This window comes from Salvelinus fontinalis, chromosome 16, assembly GCF_029448725.1.
Source record: "Salvelinus fontinalis isolate EN_2023a chromosome 16, ASM2944872v1, whole genome shotgun sequence".
Taxonomy (NCBI): domain Eukaryota; kingdom Metazoa; phylum Chordata; class Actinopteri; order Salmoniformes; family Salmonidae; genus Salvelinus; species Salvelinus fontinalis.
In genome coordinates, this window is record NC_074680.1 from 38,549,059 (window position 1) to 38,573,420 (window position 24,362).

A 24,362-nucleotide genomic window follows, 5' to 3' on the forward strand; every position below is an offset into this window, starting at 1 on the left:
AGCTCTCTAGATGAGCAATCATTGAAGCTGTCCAAACCAGAAAGACTACTGTGTGGGTAGTGGGTACCTAACTATTTTATCAAACTGTCCTAAACAGCATGTCTCCTAATGATGTTTTACCCAATTCTGTTCAGAATTAGCTGTTGTGTGATGTCAATGTTGGCCTAGCAGTTCAGGACAGTTCAGGACGTGTTGCCTAATCCTGTTTTACTCTTATCCTTTAGAAAACAAATTAATGATGAAGAGAATTAATGTGATTTGAAACATATTGAAAACAGAGGTTGTTACATACAGCCTAGTAAGACTACAACATTATCCATCTCCGCCTCTGTCTTCCATTTGAACATGATGGGACAATGAGGCCATGGGAGATTAACAGACATTTTAAAAGGAATTGACCACACAAATGTATTGTGGTCTACTCATATGAAAGTTTAATTCAATCAAACAGCTAAACAGTTGAATAGTTTATACATTTTCCATCTAGTAGTGAGTCTGAGGTAAGTAACCAGCAAGGTCACACCAGCAACAGCATTGTTGTGTTGTGTGAGGGAGGCGGGTAGTGAGAGGGCAGTGACGCTGAATAGTGCCCTCCTCCCCTTCCCAATTCCGCCGATTTAGCGGCTGCCCACTCCTCGCTCCTGCACCGACCTCCAGGGGAAACCGCTTTGTTACCAACCGTATCCAAATTTTACGCGGGTTACCCAAGTCCGACTCAATTAAAATACAGTAGCCCCAGAGAAGTAGGTTTTGGAGAAATAACGTGTACTGTCTCTTTAAGATCCCTTGGCTAGTTTGCTTCGTATTGATCAATCCACCATTTTCCAACACACAGCGGCGGCAGTGGTAACACAGCGACAGCTAACCCTACCTGGAGACGCCAGGACCCGGGGCAGTCATGGCAGCGAACATGTACCGGGTTGGAGGTAAGGGGGAACACATTTTGGGACAATTTTGTATCCTTTATGTTGCGCTCGCCCGGTTCGTCGCAGGATTTGCAACATGTTTTTACCCTTCCTCTTATTTCCTAAAGCGCCTTGTGTTTCAGTCAGAGTGATGAAGACGATGGTGACTGTGTGAGGAGGAGGATGGTGATGAAGGGCAGTCTCGTAGAGCTAGGGATCGACCCCGGGTTTTTATTGTTGTTTCCATCCCGTGTCGCTATAGTTGTTACACAAACCAATATGATCGTCTTTGGTAGGCCTAACAGCATTTGTTTTCACTAAAATAGTTAAACCGCGATTCGCTTTTAAAAGTAAAGTTTGGCTTGCCAGGCAGCTACCAAACGTTAGCTAGCTAGGTTGCTAACATGTTATTTTGCTCTGTGGATAGAGTGAGTTAGAATTAAAGGAATTAGTATTAAATTAGTTTTCTAGCTATCTCTGGTGCGAGTGTTATGAGGCAGGGCAGGATGACTACTGCTGGTCTCTGAAGTTAGCTAACTTAAATACGGGAGCGAGCTACCTTCCAGAATTATAATAAATTACAATTTAGTCTACTCAGGTTCAGGTTGAGTTAATTTACCTGAGAGTCTAGCTATCCAACTCACCTGGATCTTTTAGTGTTGGGGGATTGATTATAGTTAGAAGACTGAGGTCAGGTGTTTCACTCTCCTGCAATACATTTGAAGAGGAGTTTGTCAACAAATGGGTGACTATCCAGTAAGCTAACGTTAGTCAAGCCACACTTTTTAAACCAAGCTTGTTAGCTAGTGTGAAAATGTTTGTTGACCACAACTGTGTGTGTAAAGTGTTGGTTTCATAAACGGAAATAAAAGATCCCATAAATGTTCCATATGCACAAAAAGCATATTTCTCTCAAATGTTGTCAACAAATTTGTTTACATTTCTCCTTTGCCAAGATATTCCATCCACCTGACAGGTGTGGCATATCAAGAAGCTGATTAAACAGCATGGTCAGTACACAGGTGCATCCTGTGTTGGGGACAATAAAAGACCACTCTAAAATATGCAGTTTTGTCACACAACGCCACAGATGTCTCAAGATTTGAGGGAGTGTGCAATTGGCATGCTGACTGCAGGAATGTCCATCAGAGCTGTTGGCAGAGAATTGAATGTTAATTTCTCTACCATAAGCCACCTCCAACTTCATTTTAGAGAATTTGGCAGTACGTCCAACTGGCATCACAACCGCAGACCACGTGTATGGTGTCATGGGTGAGTGTTTTTCTGATATCAACGTTATGAACAGAGTGCCCCACGGTGGGGTTATGGTACGGGCAGGCATAAGCTACGGACAACGAACACAATTCAATTTTATCGATGGCAATTAGAATGCTCTAAAATACAGTAATGAGATCCTAAGGCCCTTCTTTTTTTTTAGGTATCTAGGTATCAGATGCATATCTGTATTCCCAGTCGTGAAATCAATAGATTAAGGCCTAATTCATTTATTTCAATTGACTGATCTCATATGAACTGTAACTCAGTGAAATTGTTGCATAGATATATATATATATATATTACACTGAACAAAAATAAAAATGCTAAAATGTCTGATTTTACTGAGTTACAGTTCATATATGGAAATCAGTCAATTTAAGTAAATTCATTAGGTTCTAATCTATGAATTTCACATGACTGGGCAGGGGCGCAGTCATGGGTGGGGCCTGGGAGGACTTAGGCCCACCCACATGGGATCTATGCCCAGCCAATCAGAATGAGGTTTTTCCCCACAAAAGTGCTTTATTACAGACAGAAATACTCCTCAGTTTCATCAGCTGTCTGGGTGGCTGGTCTCAGACGATCCCGCAGGTGAAGAAGCCGGATGTGGAGGTCCTGGGCGTGGTTACATGTGGTCTGTGGTTGTGAGGACGGTTGGACATACTTCCAAATTCTCTAAAATTACATTGGAGGTGGCTTAGAGTAGAGAAATTACATTCATTACATTCTCTGGCAACAGCTCTAGTGGACATTCCTGCAGTCAGCAGGCCAATTGCACACTCCCTCAACTTGAAACATCTGTGGCATTGTGTTGTGACACAACTGCACATTTTAGTGACCTTTTATTGTCCCCAGCACAAGGTGCACGTGTGTAATGATCATGCTGTTAATCATCTTCTTGATATGCCACACCTGTCAGGTGGATGGATTATCTTGGCAAAGGAGAAATGCTCACTAACAGGAATGCAAACACATTTGTGCACACATTTTGAGAGAAATAAGCTATGTAACATTTCTGGGATCTTTTATTTCAGCTCATAAAACTTTGGACCAACACTTTACATGTTGCGTTTATATTTTTGTTCTGTGTTTTTTCCCCCTTTTTTTCCCAAACAATTGTTAACGGTGACCACGGTCATTTGGCTAACCAATAACCATCATTCAAAATGTCATGACCGTCACAGCCCTAACCTCAACACAGTGTCAGCAGCACCAGTTGTAGATTGTGAATGTGACAGATGGGGTCAATGGGACCAGTCATGGAGGAGACAATACTATATAACAACACAGCCTAGTCTTCCCACTCTTATTATTCATACATGTCAACTGGCTGTCAGCTGTTATGAACAAGTTGTTTTTCAGACAAGTGAGACAACTCACTGTTAAGATAGCTAGATTTCATACAATATAGCCTACGGTTTGTTTCAAGCACTGTGTATAAATGGTGAGGATTGTGTGTGTGTGTGTGTGTGTGTTGTTGTGCCTGTCTGCATGCGATCAGGCCCATGCTGCTGTATGGAAGAGACTCATGAGTTGTTGTGGAAACAGGTGAATTGAAGCCACTCGTCTTCTGTGTTAAACAGTCACTCGGTGCACACTGAGACGAGCTACATTTTTTCCCCCATTTCCAGCAGATCATTTTAATTGATAGCTGGAAATGCAACTTTTGACAGCAGATTCACTACTGCTTTACACTCATTTTAGAAATTATGGAACTGTTTGCCAGTATCTCAAGAAGCTCTGATGAATGGCCAATCAATCAGTACCAAGATAGTAAAAGTAGGCCTAGATTTTAAGGAGTGAAATGGTTTTGAATTTCCATGTCAATGACATTTATTTTATAAAGCTCTTTTTACATCAGCAGTTGTCACAAACTGCCTTACAGATACCCAGCCTAGAACCCAATAGAGCAAACAATGCAGAGGCACAGTGGCCAGGAATAACTCCCTAGAAGGCTGGAAACTGGGGAGGAACCAAGTGGTGGATGGTTCTCTTCTGACCCTCTACATTCCCTGTAGGTCTCCTGTTTGGACCTACCACCCCAGTCATTGCCTTAGCTCTTCGGTACAATGGCAGTACACTGATGTTCAGAAATGGCTTTGGTCACAATTAGGGTTCTGAAGAGAGTCCCACATGTCAGTGAACCATTGTCAGAAGAAGCACCCATGGCACACTTTGAAGGTCTGTGCGAAGATCCAGGATAAAACAGATGCCTCTGTGGCTGCCTTGTCCCCTCCTCCAGGCTTGGCTGGCATCAAAACAAAGCCTGGCTCCTCTCAAAGATGGCCAACACTTAGCAAGACAATTCTGGAGACAATGCTAGATCATCAGAGGCACTGAGGACTTTCCTTGTGGCTGAATTATGAACACAGTACGCTTGCCAGGCCCTAATGTCTTTGTTTCCCCCATTAGATCAGGACTTAGACCACTGCGCCACCCGGGAGGCCCTCATCCAATAGATCATTTGTCTTTTCTAGTACATCACTCTTCTGGAGAGCGAGAGAGCGCCACCTCTGGCATTTAGGTACCCTGAACATTTTATCCTCCAAAACCCAAGGAACATTTTTAAAACAAGGGTCTGGATGGTTGTTATTGGATGTTAGTCACACATCATTATTGTGAACTACAGGTAACTGCCAAAATAAAGGAAACACCAACATATAGTGTCTTAGTAGGGCATTGGGCCACCAGGAGCCAGAACAGCTTCAATGCACGTGGTGTAGATTCTACCAATGTCTGGAACTCTATTGGAAGGATGCGACACTTCTCCCATAAGGGTTCAATTGCGTTGAGATCTGGTGACTGAGACGGCCATTGCGAATGGTTTACATCATTTTCATGCACATCGAACCATTCAGTGAACACTCGTGCCCTGTGGATGGGGGCATTGTCATCCTATGGGGGCATAGCCATGGTAGTCAAAATAATGGCCTGCCCAGCATTTTTATAGATGATCCTAAAGCATGTTTGGATGTTAATTGCTTAATTAACTTAGGAACCACACCTGTGTGGGAGCACCTGCTTTCAATATACTTTGTATCCCTCATTTACTCAAATGTTTCCATTATTTTGGCAGTTACCTGTACCATCATAATATCCAAAACAGATGAGTTGTCCTGGCATTGAGTGTCCCTGAACATTACCCTTAACAAAACCCATTGTAGCCTTCCTTCTTACATCGTAGGAGAGTTAGCCAGAGTTGCTTGATCAGCATTATCTACCTGGCATCTTCAGCTTATTTTCTCAGGCTCACACTAAATGATCACCTAATTGCCATCATGCCTACTTTCCCTGTAGGCGTGTAGTCTCAGGCCCTGGGATCAAAGGCCAGGAGAGGATCCAGTTAGTTAACCTAGTTGCTTGAACAAGCTCTACTAAGTGTTTAGTTGGATTGGTTCTCCTGTGGAACCCCCCCCCCCCCCCATGGCACGGTCACATGGCATCTTCCTGACAAATGGCATTGGCTCATCAGAGTAGGTTACATGTCATGCAGAGACAGCCCATGGTGGGATCGATGTTTCGATGAACACTGTTAGGACAAAGAGCATCACTGTCTTCAGTGACAAGTCCCCTGACGTTCAGTCACTGTGATAGAGATGTGATATATAACAGCAGAAATAACTGTACAAATTTCCTCAGCAGATCAGTAACATATTGTGTGATGGTTAGGTGACAAATAAATGACCTGCGGCCACACAGAGGTGTGCACACCTGTATATACACACACACACACACACACACACACACACACACACACAGCGTCTCCATGGAGCCGAACAGACTCCATCACACAGGTGGTAAACACACAGCATAGATTGTCAGTAGGATTGCCGCAGGTTTTAGACAGAGAGAACATGACACCGTGCGTCTCTGATAGAAGGCATCGCCTCCACCTTTTTCCCAACAGTAACGGACAGCACCGATTATCATAGTCAGTTTGGCTGTTGTTCATAAGAGGAAATGCAGGACCTATTTTAGTGAGTTGGATGGACAGAGCGTATATGAGAGTTGGAGAGTAAGTGGGAAAAGAAGAGTGTGATAGGTTCAGTGGGGGATTGAATTACCTGACTGCCATTGCCATAGTAACCCCCATACCATATCCCTGCACACTGAGACTGACCCTGATATGGCCTGTGGTGTCTGCTCCTCTCCACAAGAACATACCGCTGTGTAAGTGTGGACTGGACTTGCGTGGGAGGATGTTCTCTACCTCTTGTCTGTATCTCCCGCTAGTCCCTATGCCCATGTCTTTGTCTGTTTTTAAATGCTTACTTATTTACTTATTTCTGCTTGTACGTCAGTCGATGTCTGTCTGGCTCTTTCTCATTCCGTCTGTCTGTTTGTCCGTCTCTCTGCATGTCTGTCTTTCTGTCTGACTCTGGCCTGGTTTGGTTCCACTCAGAGCGGGCTGACTGTCTCTTTGGGTCTCAGCTCAGCAACATGGTACGATTGGCTCAGAGGATATTTGACTGCACTGTGACGTGGCGGTTAATGAGGGCGCGTGATTGGTTGAGGCTGGCAGTGGGGGAGGGGTGGGTGTAGCAGACGCTGGCTGTGGGCACATGTAGGTGGCAGGAGGGTAGGCAGACAGACAGTTTGGTTTGCATGGAGCCTGTTCTGTATTTTAGCTGTATAACAGTTTTCTGCTTGTTGTTTTTTTCTAGGAGCCCCTCTCTCTTTCTCTCTTTGTTTACATGAACCCTGAAGTATGTGTGTGTGTTCCTCCCTTCCTGGGAGAGTGGAGACTTACTCAGACGAGACGAAGATTCGGACTGGAGGGAATGGGGCAGGCCTGGAATTTAGTGATTTTTAGGGGCAAGGCCATATGCCGACAAGGCCATTAACCAAAAATTGCCAATTTGAAATTGATTTGAAAACTGAAAAAGACTAGCTATTCTGTTATGAAAAACACAAGTGTATGTAAGTGTACATAAGTAATTGGCCTACAGTTCAAAGGGTAGGTGATAGCCTATGGGAATTGGTTACAGTCTGTCATGTCCACACTGACAGGAGGAAGGTGCCTGAAAATGTAGCCAAACTTTAATTAGACTTTTATTTATTTACAGATACACACACACAGGCTTAAGGAGCTGTCTTGTTTAACAATTAGAATGCAGGATAATTAACATGAACATCTAAGGCTTGATTCTGTAGTACTAGCGCCAATGTTTTCAGATGGCAGAGAAAGGCCAGTGCCTGTTCCGCACCACATCATCAGCCACCTTGCAATCTGAGCAGACGCAGTTACCATTTTTTACAACTATTTAACCATAAATGCAATTGTTCAAAACCTGGATTTTTATATATATATATTTTTTCCCCATGTTCTGACCATAGGAATGTTAAAAGGATTGTTTTATAAAAACTTCCTCATATGCCATTGAAACCAGTATTTCTCTCATGTTCTCAATTTTCCTTTGTTGTCCAGCAGCCAAAGACACACTCCTAGTCATATTAACAACCATGTGCTAGTTGTTGCATTTCTACATCTTCTCTCTTTATTTATTTCTAAAGGAGATTTTCATTTATGCATTTATGAAACTGCTCTCATTTGCGGCGCAATTTGGAGAACGGTGTATTCCCGCTACATGGCTTACTGTCTTGTGCGTGTTGCTGGGCTTATAATGTGAAGAAATAGCCTAATGGCTTATCAACATTTTAACCTAAATGTGCTGATCTGTTGCATCAGCGTAATTGTTTTTAAAATGTTTTTGGTGTACAGTGTGTGTAATCATTTGGAATCTATCCCAGAGTCGTTTTGGAATATTTATTTCTCGCCCAGAATGACCAATAGAATTGGTCAACTTTCGTACTATGGGGGATAGTAGATTGACATAGGCTAGTGCTTTTGTTGTTTGTTACTCATCTAGTTGGCTTACGAAAAGTTAATGTGGACAGTTCTTCTAGCGTCTTGGAATTTGATAAGAAGGATGTGTGTCGTTTCCTCCCGATCTGTCTTCACTAGTAGCCTACTTCAGAGCTGCGACGCCTGTGAGAAGGACCCCATCATGTGACGGGCATTGGCTAATAAGAATTGAGATATCTGAAAGAGCCATGTGAGTGAGAGGTGCTTCGGAACAGGGTGATTGGCAGACGGGAGAATGGAATTATAATTATTACACTCATGGCACAACAGCCACTTTGGCTGCAAGGCATGAAAATGGGAGGCCTGGATAGGGGTCGACTAGGGAAAGTGGAGGGGGGATGTTGGAGGGCTTAGACTAGGTAGTGTGGATGGGGGAGATTTGAGGGGGTGGGAGTAGACTGTGGAGGGGTGAGAGAGTACGGGGTAGACTACGGAGGGTTGAGGGGGTGGGAGTAGACTATGGAGAAGGGGGGTGGGGGGAAGATGGAGGATGCGAGTGAATGGATGTAGGGAGAATAGAGGAGGAGACAAGGGGGGGTTTAGCTCCAGGCAGCCTACCAAGTGTGCGGTGTGATAACCCTGCATGCGTCTTGGCTAACGTCAGATTAAGACTAGGCACCCTACCAAGCCCAGGGCCTAAAGGGATGTCAGGCTGAGTACTGAGGCTGCTATGGGCCTGGAGCTGGGCCAAGATCAGGGAGCGGGGGAGGGGAGAGCAGGGGGCGAGGAGGGGAATGAGAGCAGGAGGGGGGATAGGAGAGCATTGGGATAGGAGAGCAGGGGGGGAAGGGGATAGGAGAGCAGGGGGGATGAGAGAGCAGGGGGGGATTGGAGGGGGATGAGAGATCAGAGGGGGATGAGAGAGCAGGGGGGGATTGGAGGGGGAGGGGAGAGCAGGGGATGGAGGGGATGGGAGTGAAGCGGCGGAGGGGAGAGGGGGGGAGAGCAATGGGAGGGGGATGGGAGAGCAGGTGGGGTTGGAGGGGGATGGGAGAGCAGGGGGGGATTGGAGGGGATGGGAGAGAAGCGGCGGAGGGGAGCGGGATGGGAGAGCAGGGGGAGAGTTGGAGGAGAGGGGAGAGCAGGGGGGAGGGGATGGGAGAGCAGGAAGGGATAGGGGGGAGCAATGCAGGGGGAGAGCAATGGGAGAGCAGAGCGAGAGGGGAGAGCAAGTGGGGAGGGGATGGGAGAGCAGGGGATGGTTGGGAGAGAAGCGGCAGAGGGGGGAGAGAGAGGAGGAGGAGGAGGAGGAGAGCAGAGCAGGAGGGGGGATGGGAGAGCAGGAGGGGAGAGGGGATGGGAGAGCAGAGGGAGGGGATGGGAGAGCAGAGGGAGGAGAGCAGGGGGAGAGGGTAGGAGAGCAGGGGAGGGGAGAGGGGAGAGAAGGAGCTGGGTCAAGAGCACAGACCGAGGGAGCTGGAAATGGAAAGGAAGAAAATATTGAATTGTGGGTCTGCACGTTTTGATTTACTGTACAACATGCTATTGAAGTCATCCATTGGTCAGAGGGGCTCAACCACTCAGTGAGAATCCAGTTGCCACTGTCTCTGTCAGTTGGATATACAGAGTGACCTTGTTAAGACACTGTACTGACGTTCTCTCTCCCTCCTTCCCTCTTCCTCCACAGATTATGTTTATTTTGAAAACTCATCCAGTAACCCACTGCTGATCCGGCGGATAGAAGAGCTCAACAAGGTGAGACCGTGGTGTGTGTGTGTGTGCACGCGCTCAGTCTCTCGAGTCCTTTTATCTACTTCCCAAGAGTCAGATGACCTCGTGGATGCCATTTTTATGTTTCTGTGTGCCATTTGAAGGAAGTTGCAAACTAGCGCTAGTGCAATTGCTAGCAGATTCCCATAGACTTCCAGTCATTGTGCTAATAATAGTTAGCATTGACTCACAAAACTACGTCTTACTTCCTTTATACTGGACATAGAGACATACAAATGGTATCCACGAGTTCATCTCTGAGGAAGTAGATAAAGTGCCAATCATTGCCAAAATCCGAAGTGTCCCTTTAACAGATGGACACAGACCTGAGCCTAGGCCTAGCTTAGCTGCTGCACTCACTCATGCCACTGTCAGTCTGCCCAGACAGGCATAGCAGTGTCTCTTTCCCAAATAGTCTCAGATCCCTTGCTTTCTCTTTCTTTCACTCCTAAAAAAAAAAAATGCATTGGAGGAGAAGGTCAGAGGGGAGGGCCCAATATGGTTTGAGAAGGTGACGAGATTAACACCAATAATCGTTAGTCACCCCACTTTGATCAATCAACACTGGCATGTAAATGACTTCTTATAGCATAGTTATTACATGACCTAGGCTAGTTCTACTGTTGCTCACCAGACTTCACCAGAGTTTCTGCTCGTTCTGATATCGTAAGCAAACCTGAACTCCAACTCGACACTGTGTGTGTGTGACCAATGACGTGTGGCAGGCGCGCGCGGCTTGTGGTCAGTTACCATGGCAACCCTCAGTCTTCAGTTCTCTCTCTCTGTCTCGTATTGTTTACAGACGGCCAATGGAAACGTGGAGGCTAAAGTGGTCTGTTTCTACCGACGCAGAGACATCTCCTCAACGCTCATCGCCCTCGCCGACAAACACGCACGTGAGTGACACGCACGGTTCACTGTTCAGTCAGAATCCACTATTTCTTCACCAGCTAACCACTGTGACTGTTCAACATTGAATGTCAGTGTTCAAATCCCCTAGTAATAGTGACTGTTCAGTCAGAAACCACGTATTAATGTAACCATTATTTATACAGGTTAAGCTATTGTCATTCAGATTCAACCTCTTGCAAGAGGGACCTGTTCCCTCTACACTGATTGACTAAGCACCATTCAGCATCCAATGCCACTTCATTCCCTTGTATAGGCTAGTTCACAGAGAGATGGTTGGACTGAACTGTTTTCAAATGTGCCAGTAAAGCTAATTCAATCTGATGAGTTCTGTCATGTATAGTGAAAGACAATAGCTGTGTTCGAATACTCATACTAACTGTACTATTTGTGACGTGAATTGAGTATATAGTTACTATGCAAAAAGTTCCCGGAAGTCGTTCTAAATTATAGTATACACGCAGTGGACACGTTCTGTGCTTTTAAGGCCCATAATGCAATTCTTCAGAAAATGGGCTTAGCTTCACAATGTTTTCAGATTTGAAGAAAATGACGAAAAATTTGCAGCCGAAGTCCGACGGGAGGGTATACAAATTCGTTGCTTTAACTATATTAGTTTTATTTAATCTTTATTGCTTTAACCAATTATAACAAATGTAAATAAAATGTTGAGTAATGTAATAAACTAATTACTTTTCAAATAAGTTACATTACACGTTATGTTGGCTGACAATTTGTTAGCTAGGCTATCCTTATAAACCGCATACCCGGTACATACTGCTGTAATGATATGCTATGTTGGCTACCTACTGCAACGTTAGTTGGCTACTAGTACATCGAACTTGCCAGTATATTTACTTTATGCTATCTAACTAACTACCCAATGTTTATTGACTTGATTATTCACGTCATTCATAGCTTGGCATAGTCGTTTTTGGATTCGTTCATAAACTCGCTCTGGCTATCCACTCCAATTACAGAGCACTCTCGTTTGACTGCCAGAGGCAGAGCTCAGAATAACTGATTAATTGACAAACGCTGTGGCCAGTGTCAGTAAACGTCGGTAAAAAAGTGTAATTAAATTGTTGCCGGCGGCACGGTTAGTCACCAACACTGGATAACATGAAAACAGCCTAACCAGCTCTGCTAGGGTGAGTGAAATGGTCAGAGTGATGTGTTCTCTCATTTGTGTCTGGGAATAGCTAGCCAACTTTAGCCAGTTAGTTTGGGTGCTTTACTGCGGTTGTGAGGTCAGCACGCTCGGATCAACCATACTCCTCGGCCAGAGCGTCCAGTGTGCGCTCTGTACGCTCCAAGAGCGACATGCTCTGAATTTACGAACTGACAATCTGACAACGCCCTGAATATACAAACGCCCAGAGCGCACCCTGGCACTTCAGATTGAATTTGAGAACACACCCGAAGTCTAGCTAGTAATTCGTTATGCTAACAAGCTAGCAAGAGGTTGCATAGCAACAGCATCAACTTCCGGTAGACTAGGTGAAGCGCTAGTATGCTCAACTGAAAGGATACCGTTAGTTTACAGCATACTAAAATGAACTAATAGTAGATGTTAGTATGGGTATTCGAACACAGCTAATAGCTCTATCAGTTCTAGACTAGTCTAGGCAAATGTCAGTGTTTGTTTACGTTTGCTCATCTAAGCAGGACTGTGTGTGAATGACTATTTTCAGGCCAGCGTAACTGTGTACTCATCCTCGTGTGTGTGTGTGTGTGTGAGAGGGCTCTGCAGTGTTAGCGGCTGTAGCTAGCTGTGTGCTGTATCTTCGAGCTGTTGCTGTTTTGGGCTGCTTGTATCTGTTCTATCAGTGCAGTAGACTGTAGCTGTGAGGGCTGTCTGTAGCTGTGAGGGCCTGACTAGGGAAAAAAGTGAATCGTTCTAGAGCAGTACTCCCTCTGTTCTGTCCTGCTCTATGTGCTGCCAGCACCAGCAGTAAGTCCTTCCACCTACTCCCAACCTGCGTCCTTTCACCTACTCCCAACCTGCGTCCTTCCACCTACTCCCAACCTGCGTCCTTCCACCTACTCCCAACCTGCGTCCTTCCACCTACTCCCAACCTGCGTCCTTCCACCTACTCCCAACCTGCGTCCTTCCACCTACTCCCAACCTGCGTCCTTATATAGTGCACTACTTTTGACCAGGACTCATAGTGCACTACTTTTGACCAGGACTCATAGTGCACTATGTAGAGAATAGGGTGCCATTTGGGATGCAAGACCCAGACAGACATTTACAATATGTGAAGTATGCATGTACGGAATGGCTCCTCACCGCATGGGTGGGCTGTTGTGTGTGCATGTGGTGGGCTGGTGTGTGTGCATGTGGTGGGCTGGGGTGTGTGTATGTGGTGGGCTGGGGTGTGTGTATGTGGTGGGCTGGGTGGTGGGCTGGGTTGTGTGTGTGTGTGGTGGGCTGGGGTGTGTGTGTGTGTGTACGTGGTGGGCTGGGGTGTGTGTGTGTGTGTACGTGGTGGGCTGGGGTGTGTGTGTGTGTGTACGTGGTGGGCTGGGGTGTGTGTGTGTGTGTACGTGGTGGGCTGGGGTGTGTGTGTGTGTGTACGTGGTGGGCTGGGGTGTATGTGTGTGTAGGTGGTGGGCTGGGGGGTGTGTGTGTGTACATGGTGGGCTAGGGGGTGTGTGTGTGTGTGTACGTGGTGGGCTGGGGGGTGTGTGTGTGTGTACATGGTGGGCTGGGGGGTGTGTGTACGTGGTGGGCTGGGGTGTGTGTGTGTGTGTACGTGGTGGGCTGGGGGGTGTGTGTGTGTATGTGGTGGGCTGGGGGGTGTGTGTGTGTGTACGTGGTGGGCTGGGGTGTGTGTGTACGTGGTGGGCTGGGGTGTGTACGTGGTGGGCTGGGGGGTGTGTGTACGTGGAGGGGTGTGTGTGTACGTGGTGGGGTGTGTGTGTGTACATGGTGGTGTGTGTGTACGTGGTGGGCTGCGGTGTGTGTGTGTGTACATATGGTGGGCTCGGGGGTGTGTGTGTGTACATTGGTGGGCTGCTGCTGTATCCTGTCTGTATTCTGGAGCCAGCTGCCCAGACTGACACCAAGGACCTGTAAGAGAGAAGAGGGGATGATCAGAGGGCCTGGTATCTTGTCCAGACTTTCTGTTTGTTTAATAGCGGCGACCGGGTAAAATAACTTGGAGAAACCAGTATATTATAATAATGTATTTCTATGAACAGCATGGGGTGAAATGGAACTGTTATATGCAATGTCCAAATCTGTCTTCTCACATCCTTCTTTACTAACTGCATGATCAATCATCAACGCTCAGTGTGTGTCTCTGAGTGCGTGCGCTGTTGTACTAGCCTATCGTATTTACTATGTTGTTTAAGCATATTGTTTATGCTGAAACTGTAAACACCACCTTGAAATGCAGTTGGTAGGCCTATGGCAGGGCTGCCCAACCCTCTTCCTGGAGATCTACTGTCCTGTAGGTTTTCGGTCCAAGCCTAATTTAGCATATCTGATGAACATCCCAAATGTATTTATTTTATGGATGTCAGATGTTGATAATTAAATAAATGTATCATAACATTCATATGAATAGCCTATGCCTTCGTTAATAAATAAGACCTTGCGAGATTATCAATGTCTTTATTGCTTTAAAATTACTGTTAAGCTAGGCTAACGAATGATACAAATGATACTTTAGAATTACTGTTAGGCTAACAAATGATACGAATGATACTTTAGAATTACTGTTAGGCTAGGCTAACGAATGATACAAATGATACTTTAGAATTATTGTTAGGCTAGGCTAACAAATGATACAAATGAAACTTTAGAATTACTGTTAGGCTAACAAATGATACGAATGATACTTTAGAATTACTGTTAGGCTAGGCTAACGAATGATACAAATGATACTTTAGAATTACTGTTAGGCTAACAAATGATACGAATGATACTTTAGAATTACTGTTAGGCTAGGCTAACGAATGATACAAATGATACTTTAGAATTACTGTTAGGCTAGGCTAACGAATGATACAAATGATACTTTAGAATTACTGTTAGGCTAGGCTAACGAATGATACAAATGATACTTTAGAATTATTGTTAGGCTAACAAATGATACGAATGATACTTTAGAATTACTGTTAGGCTAGGCTAACAAATTATATGAATGATACTTTAGAATTACTGTTAGGCTAGGCTAACAAATGATATGAATGATGGAACATTGTCCTTGTGTGGAACATTGTCCTTGTGTGGAACATTGTCCTTGTGTGGAACATTGTCCTTGTGTGGAACATTGTCCTTGTGTGGTACTGGATGGCTTTCTTTCTCCCTTCTGGACTGGATCATTTCAGAATGGCTGTGTGTGTGTGTATTCTCGCCTGTTTGTGTGCTTGTCTTTGTGTGTGTGTGTGCGCGTGTTCGCCTGTGTGTGTGCTGTGAGTCATAGATTAAATATTTTCCTTGCTAAGATTCGGTTAGAGCCTTAACTCAGAGGGCCCCTACGTGTCTTAGCCCCTCCCCTGCCGGCAGAGATGCCTCCTGAGTGGTCGGTCCCAGGGATTGACAAAGCCTTTTGCTCCTCTGGCCCTTCCCTCCAGTCATATGACTTAAGGCGTCAGTAGGGTTGCAAAGGGTCAGAAACTTTCCAGAAATTTTCCATGGCAAGTTGAGCCCGGGAATTTAGCTTCATTTCATAAAAAAAGTTAGCTTAACAGTGAACCTTTTTTGTGGGATACACATAAGGCAATTCTAGGTATTGTGGCATATTTTGGTTGAACTATCCCCAATTAATTGGAATTGCAATCCTCTGCATGCACCGTGCATTCTTCCATCACATTTACAGCTGATTCTCAATATCTTGTAAACTAATGAGATGCTATTGAGTCCACAATACTGCACTGTCTAAGCCAAGGACCACATGCTTTCTGGTAAGTTTTGATTACAATACTGGTTGGGGTGAATATATTTTATGACATAATTTTTTAAACTAGTAAATAGTATCCTACAGCAAAGTGTGTTTTTAAATAATTTTTAACTTGTTAACAATTTCTGCTAGTTAGTTTTTGCTATCATGTGGGGTTTAGCTTGCTTGAGCCTGCTAACTGAGTGTTAATTCACCTGTTTCCATACATGTTTCATTTTAACATTTATCTTACAAAGGAGTTGTTTTAATCTAACTGCTTAACTATTTATCTGTATATGGAATTGTATTATTATTTTTTCTTCTAATCTTTACAGGAAAAAGCCACAGGCACTATCTGATGTGTGGAGACATTTCACTGCAGCTAATGTAGAAGGAAAAGCTGTGCGCATTTGCAAATACTGTGCCAAATCATATGTGACGAATGCAACAAAGATGCAGAATCATCTGGCCAAGTGCATAAAGTTCCCTCAGCACTCACAACAAGCAACCTCTGACAAAAGTCCCTCTACTTCTATTCGAGGTGAAAATGATGAATCGGACACCTTATCAATAGCAACAGCTCATGGTCTTCCTGGAATCAGAAGTTTTTTTTGATTCAATGGAGGAACGTAGTCAGAGAAATGCTGATGAATCTTGTTCGAGCTGTGTATGCAACTGGTTCACGTCTGATGCTCACAGGCAATGTGTGTTGGAAGAGATTTCTGAATGTTCTTCGCCCAGCATACACCCCTCCAACCAGACATGCTTTATCTACTAATTTGCTGGATGCAGAGTTCAAGTGAAGGTCAAGCAAATCATAGAGAAAGCAGACTGTATTGCAATAATCTCTGATGGATGGACAAATGTTTGTGGGCAAGGAATGATTAACTACATCTCCACCCCCTCAACCAGTATTCTACAAGCGCATAGACACAAGGGACAACAGACACACCGGTCTCTACATTGTAGATGAGCTGAAGGCAGTCATCAATGACATTGGACCACAGAAGGTATTTGCACTGGTGACAGACAATTCTGCGAACATGAAGTCTGCTTGGTCTAAAGTGGAGGAGTCCTACCCTCACATGACACCCATTGGCTGTGCTGCTCATTGAATCTTTTCCTCAAGGACATCATGGCACTGAAAACAATGGATACACTCTACACGAGAGCCAAGGAAATTGTTATGTAAGTGAAGGGTCATCAAGTTGTAGCAGCAATCTACCTCACCAAGCAAAGTGAGAAGAATTAAGAGCACCACATTGAAGCTGCCCAGCAACATCTGTTGGGGTGGTGTTGTCATCATGTTTGATAGTCTCCTGGAGGAGAAGGAGTCTCTCCAAGAAATGGCCATTATGGACATCCCCATCAAGAGGATCCTCCTGGATGATGTATTTTAGGAGAGAGTGGTAAGCGGCCTGAAACTCCTGAAACCTATAGCAGTAGCCATTGCACGGATTGAGGGAGACAATGCCATCCTGTCTGATGTTCAGATTCTGCTTGCAGATGTAAGAGAATAAATCTGTACTGCCCTGCCCACTTCACTGTTGCTCCAAGCAGAGGAAACTGCAGTTCTGAAATACATCAAAATGCGTGAAGACTTCTGCCTGAAGCCCACACACGCCGCAGCGTACATGTTGGACCCCCAAGTATTCTGGCAAGAGCATTGTGTCTAGGGCAGAGATCAACAAGGTCTATGGTGTCATCACTACCGTGTCTCGCCACCTTGGCCTGGATGAGGGCAGGATTCTTGGCAGTCTGGCGACGTACACTTCCAAGTTAGGGCTTTGGGATGGAGATGCAATATGTCAGTTGTGCCAACATATCTCATCAGCCATCTGGTGGAATCCCTTTGTGGATCTGAGGCTCTTTCCCCTGTTGCCTCCATCATCCTCCAAATCCCACCAACATAAGCCTCCTCAGAGCGCAACTGGTCCTGGTTTGGGAACACACACACCAAAGCACGCAACAGGCTGACCAATACAAGGGTTGAAAAATTGGAGGCCATCGGGGGGAATTTTTTTGTCTTTTTGAGCCTGACAACGAGCCATCCTTCTACTAGCGTGACAGTGAAGATCAGGCCTCAAGAGTCTGTTCAAGAGCTGGACATTGAGGAGGTCCAGGGAGACGACATGGAAGCTTGAGAGGAAGATAACCAAAGCTTTAGTTTCTAGACTATCATTTTACAGATGTATGTTGAAAACGTTTTTGGGAGATGCGATGGATCATTGGGGATCATTCAATATTCCCTTTCTTTTGTTTTTTTTTCTTTTGTGAAATCATCCTATTTGAAGAGTCAACTCATTTAATTAAAGTTAAATTTGTAACTAAATTGTATTTTTATTGCTATTGGCAGGATTTAATCATTTGCAATTGTCTACTTATAAGATAAAAGGTGTTTGTTCCATATGGTAATATATCCAATGCAAAGAATCTACATTTAAATGGTATTAATATAAATTTGCATATATTCCAGTTAATTCCCACGGAAAGTTTCCACCTCTGAATATTCCCGAAAATGTGCAACGCTAGGCGTCAGCATGCTTCAGGTCGGCTATCGGCTAGCCGAACGAGTGTGCTCGCATGCTTCCTCAAAAGATGTTCCCTTGAAAAAAATTCAAAGGGGATATTACCCCGGGACGGTAGAGAATGATAAGCTGGTAATAGCCATCTACGGCCAAACAAGGATGGGACGACACACCCAAACAAGGAAGACATACGCGGGAGAATGAATTCGTTTTCCCAGAGAGACACTTGACTGGCGAATTTAATTTGTGAGAATTTCCTGGGATCTACTAGATTTGCTGTACCTAGCAACAGACATTGCATTCGGGAAAGTCTTCAGACTCTTTCACTTTTTCCACATTTTGTTACGTTACAGCCTTACTCTAAAATGGATATATAAAAAAATCCCTAATCTATTGACACACCCCATAATGACAAAGCAAAAACAGGCCTTCATAATTTTCTAAAGTAATTAAAAAAAAACTGAAATATTACATTTATGTATTCAGACCCTTTACTCAGTACTTTCTTGAAGCACATTTTGGCAGCGATTCTTGCCTCAAGTTTTCTTGGGTAGGACGCTACAAGCTTTGCACACCTGTGTTTGGGGAGTTTCTCACATTTCTTCTCTGCAGATCCTCTCAAGCTCTGTCAGGTTGGATGGGGAGCGTTGCTGCACAGCTATTTTCTGGTCTCTCCATAGATGTTCGATCGGGCTCTGGCTGGGACATTCAGAGACTTGTCCTGAAGCCCATCCTGCTTTGTCTTGGCTGTGTGCTTAGGATTGTTGTCCTGTTGGAAGGTGAACCTTTGCCCCAGTCTGAGAACCTGCTCCAGAGCGCTCAGGACTTCATCAAGGATCTCTCTGTACTTTGCTCTGTTCATCTTTCCCTCGATCCTGACTAGTCTTCCAGTCCCTGCCACTGAAACGCATCCCCATAGCATGATGCTTCCACCACCATGCTTCACTGAAGGGATAATAATGGCTAGGTGATGAGCGGTGCCTGGTTTCCTCCATACATGAAGCTTTGCATTTAGGCCAAAGTGTTCAATCTTGGGTTCATCAGACCTGAGAATCTTGTTTCCTTTAGGTGTCTTTTGGCCAACTCCAAGCGGGCTGTCATGTACCTTTTTACTGAGGAGTGGCTTCCGTCTGGCCACTACCATAAAGGCCTGATTTGTGGAGTGCTGCAGAGATGGTTGTCCTGGAAGGTTCTCCCATCTCTAGAGGAACTCTGGAGCCCTGTCAGTGACCATCGGGTTCTTGGTCACCTTCCTGACCAAGGCGCTTCTTCTCCAATTGCTCAGTTTGGCCAGGCGGCCAGCTCAAGGATGAGTTTTGGTGGTTCCAAACTTCTTCCATTTAAGAATGATGGAGGCCACTGTGTTCTTGGGGACCTTCAATGCTGTAGACATTTTTTGGTACACTTCCCAAGATCTGTGCCTCAACACAATCTTGTCTCGGAGCTCTACGGACAATTCATTCGACCTCTGCTTGGTTTTTGCTCTGACATGCTATGACATGTGGGATCGTAATCTAGACAGGTGTGTGTGCTTTTCCAAATCATGTCCAATCAATTGATTTGACCACAGGTCGACTCCAAGTTGTAGAAACATCTCAAGGATGATCAATGGAAACAGGATGCACCTGAGCTCAATTTCGAGTCTCATAGCAAAGGGTCTGAATACCCTTTGGGGCGGCAGGTAGTCTAGTGGTTAGAGCATTGGGCCAGTAACTGAAAGGTTGCTGGATTGAATCCCCGAGCGGACAAGGTAAAAATCTGTCGTTCTTCTCCTGAACAAGGCAGTTAACTCACTGTTCCTCGTTAGGCTTTCATTGTAAATAAGAATTTGTTCTTAACTGACTTGCCTAGTTAAGTATTTTTAATTTAACCTTTTATTTATGTAAATAACGTAACTTATTTTTAAATGTGCTTAAACTAGTTTTTGCTTTGTCGTTATGGGGTATTCTGTGTAGATTTTTTAAAATCTAAATGTTAAAGGGAAGGGGTCTTTAATATTTTTCGAATGCACTGTATAATAGGCGAGATCCGGAGACGGAGAAGATGCCCGCTACAGGTTCACAATGGTGGATGTAGGGGCATACGGCCGAGAGAGCTATGGTGGATGTAGGGGCATACGGCCGAGAGAGCTATGGTGGATGTAGGGGCATACGGCCGAGAGAGCTATGGTGGAGTGTTACAAGAGTTCTTTTGGATCCAAACTGCCCGTAAAAGACCCTCGATTTACCACCGCAAGCTGTCCTGCCAGGTACCACAGCTCCAACTCATGTTTTCCTGGGAGATGCAGCTTTCCCCCAACATGAGAACCTCATGCGCCCTTATCCAGGTATGTTTATAATAGAATGTTGGAATCAATTTCACTTTTTCTGTTTCTAATTTCCCTTGTTACTGCATACATGAATGAACCTCTGAGAAATGCCATTTTTATCTAGGCTTTTGGAATATGGTATGGGGTTTTATTATTTATTTTGGTTTACCGAATATACACTATATCTGACATTCACTTTTTACCTCTCATTCACAGGTGTCCATCTCAATAAACCTGGGCGTACCTGGAACTTTTCACTCTCGTTGACGGAGAGTCAAGAGAAAGCATTCAGTATCATGGCTGCAAGTATGAGGATTCATGATGGACACACAGACTCAGTTCTTTGTGAGCCAGTAGAGTTTTAACCTGATTCTGGGAGGTCTGTCTGCAGTCATTTAGATTGAACTACACCACAGGTAGAAAGCCTGTGGCACAGCTCTTCTGTACATCGTCAGCACTTGATGTTCAAATAGAATGCATTGAAACTCCTTGAAGAAATGCCAACAGAACATTTTCAGCACACAAATAAACCTTTATTCTTGCTTCTGAAAGTAAACCACAATAGAAGTGTCTGCTGAGGACAGACATGAAAACAAGTATCTATGGAATAAAGTGTCAGTGTAGTTACACATTTCTGAATATAAATATTTCAGAACAATAGTAAGTGTCTTTATGAAATGACATGTAAATAACAAGTGTCTTTGGAATAAAATTAAAGTGCCTAGTTTTTGACTCCTGAGATGTCTGAACAACAGAACAAGTTGTTAATTTCACTGTGGTCTCAGTCCTGCGGTCCATGTCCTCTTGAAGTCATGCAGCTGGTGATCGAGTTCTGGAGTTTTGGTGAGAGTTCATCCATGAAATCAGCTATAGGTGCTAGGACCCCGTGGAGAGGATGAGGAGGGGGGGAAATTAGGAGTGTCTGGAGAGAGGATGAGAAGAGGGGGGGAAATTAGGAGTGTCTGGAGAGAGGATGAGAAGAGGGGGGGATTAGGAGTGTGTGGAGAGAGGATGAGAAGAGGGGGGGGGGGAATTAGGAGTGTCTGGAGAGGATGAGAAGAGGGGGGGGGGGTTAGGAGTGTCTGGAGAGAGGATGAGAAGAGGGGGGATTAGGAGTGTCTGGAGAGAAGGTGAGAAGGGGGGGGTTAGGAGTGTCTGGAGAGAGGATGAGAAGAGGGGGGGGTTAGGAGTGTCTGGAGAGAGGATGAGAAGAGGAGGGGTTAGGAGTGTCTGGAGAGAGGATGAGAAGAGGGGGGGGTTAGGAGTGTCTGGAGAGAGGATGAGAAGAGGGGGGGTTAGGAGTGTCTGGAGAGAGGATGAGAAGAGAGGGGGTTAGGAGTGTCTGGAGAGAGGTGTGCATGGTAAGGAGGAAAAAGGACAACAGAAGAGAAGAAAGGGGATCAGAGTAAAGTCAAATCATTTTTATTTATTTGCCTCCGGGACAAGCTGGTGGCTCGGTGCATGACGTTGTCCAGATCTTGAGACGTCTTCAATCATTTGCAATGCCTGTGTGAGTGATGTGTGAATGACTGAGTCTGCAGCCCCCCCCCCCCCCTTCTCACACCCCTGCTGCTGCTGCTCTGTGGTATCGCTGAGGGGAAAGCCAGTGGATTAGGTCTTGGAGGTGGGCCCAGGATAGAGCTTCCCAGGTCCTGCATGAAGAGCAGTTCTAATTTATTCACTGCAACTCAGTGCGGGAGATGGGCTGGGGGCCGGTCACCAGTCAGTACTGGGGCAGAGGTAGTGCTTGGGGCCGGTGAACAGGCAGTGCTGGGGCGCAGAGAACAAAACCAGGTGCTGTCTCCACTCACTGGTGTTTGAGCCTTAAATAAAAAAAGGAGAGGGCTATTTAGTACACATATCCAGAACATGGTTGAACATCAAATATCATTAACTGTGAAAATATCATTAACCGTGACTACGATAGACTATGTAATTTTGCAAACGTTTGAGCAGAGTTGAGTAGGCCTGGCCTAGCAACATTTTGACTAGCTGGACCTTGCAACCTAACTTTGACTTTGGTGTTACCAATGTCTGAAGCTTATGATTTTTCTTTCTATAACAAAATGATGTTTGAACAAAAGTTGTAAAGATGTTTAGTTGGTTGGCTTGCTTTCCCTGCACGAGTATGCTGCTAGGCTAGCCAGCCAAGTAGCTAGAGTTAGCTGTCTAGTTATTGTTAGCAAAACATTTCTACTCTTTTCCTTGACTATAATAGAAAATACAACAACATACCTCATCCTTTGGTGTAGACAGCATGTTGGTTTAAGTCTTCCCATACTTCACGTGCCGAACAAGGTAGCAGTAACATTTCTGGAGTAGCCTTTCTACCGGCATCTCCACTGTGGAGTAGCCTTTCCGCCGGCATCTCCACTGTGGAATAGCCTTTCTGCCGGCATCTCCACTGTGGAGTAGCCTTCCGCCGGCATCTCCACTGTGGAGTAGCCTTTCCACCGGCATCTCCACTGTGGAGTAGCCTTTCCGCCGGTATCTCCACTGTGGAGTAGCCTTTCCGCCGGTATCTCCACTGTGGAGTAACCTTTCCTCCGGTATCTCCACTGTGGAGTAGCCTTTCCGCCGGTTTCTTCACTGTGGAGTAGCCTTTCTGCCGGGATCTCCACTGTGGAGTAGCCTTTCTGCCGGGATCTCCACTGGAGTAGCCTTTCCGCCGGGATCTCCACTGTGGAGTAGCCTTTCCGCCGGGATCTCCACTGTGGAGTAGCCTTTCCGCCGGGAACTCCACTGTGGAGTAGCCTTTCCGCCGGGAACTCCACTGTGGAGTAGCCTTTCCGCCGGGAACTCCACTGTGGAGTAGCCTTTCCGCCGGTATCTCCACTGTGGAGTAGCCTTTCCGCCGGTATCTCCACTGTGGAGTAGCCTTTCCGCCGGTATCTCCACTGTGGAGTAGCCTTTCTGCCGGGATCTCCACTGTGGAGTAGCCTTTCTGCCGGGATCTCCACTGTGGAGTAGCCTTTCTGCCGGGATCTCCACTGTGGAGTAGCCTTTCTGCCGGGATCTCCACTGTGGAGTAGCCTTTCTGCCGGGATCTCCACTGTGGAGTAGCCTTTCTGCCGGGATCTCCACTGTGGAGTAGCCTTTCTGCCGGGATCTCCACTGTGGAGTAGCCTTTCCGCCGGCATCTCCACTGTGGAGTAGCCTTTCCGCCGGCATCTCCACTGTGGAGTAGCCTTTCTGCCGGGATCTCCACTGTGGAGTAGCCTTTCTGCCGGGATCTCCACTGTGGAGTAGCCTTTCTGCCGGGATCTCCACTGTGGAGTAGTCTTTCTGCCGGGATCTCCACTGTGGAGTAGTCTTTCTGCCGGGATCTCCACTGTGGAGTAGCCTTTCCGCCGGGATCTCCACTGTGGAGTAGCCTTTCCACTGTGGCCTTTATTTCTTTGCCTTGACAAACTTGTTGCGAATCCTACCCCATTTTTAGAATTAGTGTTTGGGTCGGACCCCAGCGTCTCCGCAATCTCTTTCCATGAATTGGCATTTACATGGATGTTTTTATATAATGCATGGCTAGAATCGTACTGGTGAAGGTACTTTTGTACCTCCTCGGTCAATCGATGCTCCAAGTTGTCGTTCGCCATGTTGAACCCACACTGAATTTCGGGCTGAATCAACAAGAAGCAGAAACTCGTGTCGCCCCCTACAGTTCACCAATCACAGATGAAGGGTGTAGACTTCGGCTTCCGAACTTTGACTGGCCCTTGAACAATAATGCGTGCCCGAACAGCCGAAAAAACCCTAACCAAACTCCAAAACAAACAAAAACGTCAGAAAATGTTGTCATAAAATATGCACAAACTCTTCTGAACTGTTTCGGCTGGGAAGCATTTAGCCTCTCTTTAATGGGCCTTTCAATTCTAAGTCTAGAACTCTGGGCCCTTAGTTTCACTAAACAATAGACATCAATGTTGACTATAAATCTATTCACAAATACTAAACAATCTAGCGGCA

The 24,362-nt window shown here is 45.4% G+C and overlaps 1 protein-coding gene across 2 annotated transcripts in view; it reads left to right on the plus strand.

The window, feature by feature from the left end:
- The first annotated feature begins 606 nt into the window (after positions 1–606).
- Positions 607–24,362, plus strand: part of LOC129813131 (metastasis-associated protein MTA1-like) — a 72,329-nt gene continuing 48,573 nt past the window's right edge. The window contains exons 1-4 of one of the 2 annotated variants that reach the window (XM_055865337.1): positions 607–743; positions 836–926; positions 9,677–9,744; positions 10,562–10,655. In XM_055865337.1, the coding sequence (XP_055721312.1) occupies positions 899–926; positions 9,677–9,744; positions 10,562–10,655 (190 nt within the window). In that variant the 5' untranslated portion in view covers positions 607–743; positions 836–898. Of the gene's footprint in view, positions 927–9,676; positions 9,745–10,561; positions 10,656–24,362 lie in introns of both variants that reach the window. The other variant, XM_055865336.1, reaches the window with a different exon arrangement.